At 61.1% G+C, this 1,722-nt stretch overlaps 1 protein-coding gene across 1 annotated transcript in view; it reads left to right on the top strand.

Annotated features, from left to right (window-relative positions):
* TJP3 (tight junction protein 3) overlaps window positions 1-1,722 on the top strand; it is a 7,363-nt gene that overhangs the window by 4,664 nt on the left and 977 nt on the right. The window contains 4 exon segments of the mRNA XM_010013913.1: window positions 84-280; window positions 458-553; window positions 1,187-1,257; window positions 1,367-1,672. Of these exon segments, the coding sequence (XP_010012215.1) occupies window positions 84-280; window positions 458-553; window positions 1,187-1,257; window positions 1,367-1,672 (670 nt within the window).

The following is a 1,722-nucleotide window of genomic DNA, read 5'->3' as shown; positions in this document are numbered from 1 at the left end:
CTCCCAGCCATGCTGCCGAGCAGGACACCGGCTTCTTCTGCCTTGCTCTTTGGAGCCTGGTCCTGATGCCTTTCCCCTTGCAGGGCTGAGCAGATCGCCAGCCTGGAGTCAGTGCTGAAAGCCACGTCCAGTGCCAGCCTCTCCGGAGCGCGGGCCGAGTTCTGGAAGCTGCGGGGCCTGCGGGGAGCCAAGAAGGTGCTGCGGAAGAGCCGGGAGGACCTGTCTGCCCTCACGAAGCAGGGACACTACCCACCCTACGAGAGGGTGGTCTTGAAGGAAGGTGGGCACCAGGAATGTGTTCCCATTGCCCAGAGCCACCCAGGGGGTGTTCAATTTGGGGCTGCCCCATAGGGAGTCCCAAGCCCATGAGCACCTTGAGGAGTGGGGCTGGATGCTGGGGTGCTGTGAGCTCTGTCCTCACCCCAGCTCCATGAGCAGGTCTGTCTTCTCCCCACAGCCAGCTTCAAGCGGCCGGTGGTGATCCTGGGCCCCATCACAGATATTGCCATGCAGAAGCTGAGCATGGAGCTGCCTGAGCTGTTTGAGATTGCCCGTGAGTGCCCCTTGTGCCAGAGGACTCGTGTGTGGGAGCTCTTGACTGTAGCTCTGTCCCAGTCATGCCTCACTGCCCTTCTCCATGACACCCCAACACCTTCCTGGAGTCATTCACCCTCTCCCCATGTCTGGGGAGGCCCCAGTCATGCCCCTCTCCCATGGAGCCAGGCTGAGAGAGCTGGGCTGGGTCAGCCTGGAGAAGAGAAGGCTCCTGAAGGGGAGATGTTAGAGCAGGTCCAGTGCCTAAAGGGGCTCCAGGAAACCTGGAGTGGGGCTTTGGACAAGGGTCTGTAGGGACAGGACAAGGGGAATGGCTTTAACCTGCCAGAGGGGAGATTGAGATGATCTCTTGGGCAGAAACTCTTCCCTGGGAGGGTGCTGAGGTGCTGGCACAGGGTGCCCAGAGAAGCTGTGGCTGCCCCATCCCTGGCAGTGTTCAAGGCCAGGTTGGACACAGGGGCTTGGAGCAACCTGCTCTAGTGGAAGGTGTCCCTGCCCGTGGCAGGGGTTGGAGCTGGAGCAGCTTTAAGGTCCCTTCCAACCCAAACCAGGCTGGGATTCTATGATTCTATGACACATCCTGGGGCTGCTGGAGATAGCCCCTCTCACACCATACTTCCATGTCCTGCAGCGAGCCTGCCCCGCGATGGGGCATCAGCCAAGGTCATCAAGCTGGACTCAGTGCAGCAGATTGCAGAAAAGGTGAAGAGACCTTCCCTCTGTCCTCAGAGTTGGGTGGGCCTGGGGGGAGTGCACGGCCTTCATCGCTGTCCCTGCCCGCAGTGGGGCTCATGGCCGTGTCCTGCCCCAGGGCAAGCACGCCTTGTTGGACATAACCCCCTCGGCTGTGGAGCGCCTCAACTACGTGCAGTACTACCCAGTGGTGGTGTTCTGTGAGCCCGAGAGCCGTCAGGGCATCAAGGCCATGCGCCAGTGGCTGGCACCCGACTCCAGGAAGAGCTCCCGGCGGCTCTATGCCCAGGCCAGCAAGATGAAGAAGCACTGCAGCCACCTCTTCACTGCCACCGTCAGCCTCAGCAGCAGCGCCTGGTATGAGGCCATCAAGGACATTGTCAGGACGCAGCAGAACCAGCCTGTTTGGACGGCAGCAGAGCAGGTACCCAGAGAAGCTGTGGCTGCCCCCCCCCTCGGAGTGTTCAAAGGCAC

This window comes from Nestor notabilis, unplaced genomic scaffold (assembly GCF_000696875.1).
Source record: "Nestor notabilis isolate BGI_N333 unplaced genomic scaffold, ASM69687v1 scaffold17594, whole genome shotgun sequence".
In the NCBI taxonomy this organism is placed as follows: domain Eukaryota; kingdom Metazoa; phylum Chordata; class Aves; order Psittaciformes; family Psittacidae; genus Nestor; species Nestor notabilis.
This window is presented reverse-complemented; position numbering and strand designations above follow the sequence as displayed.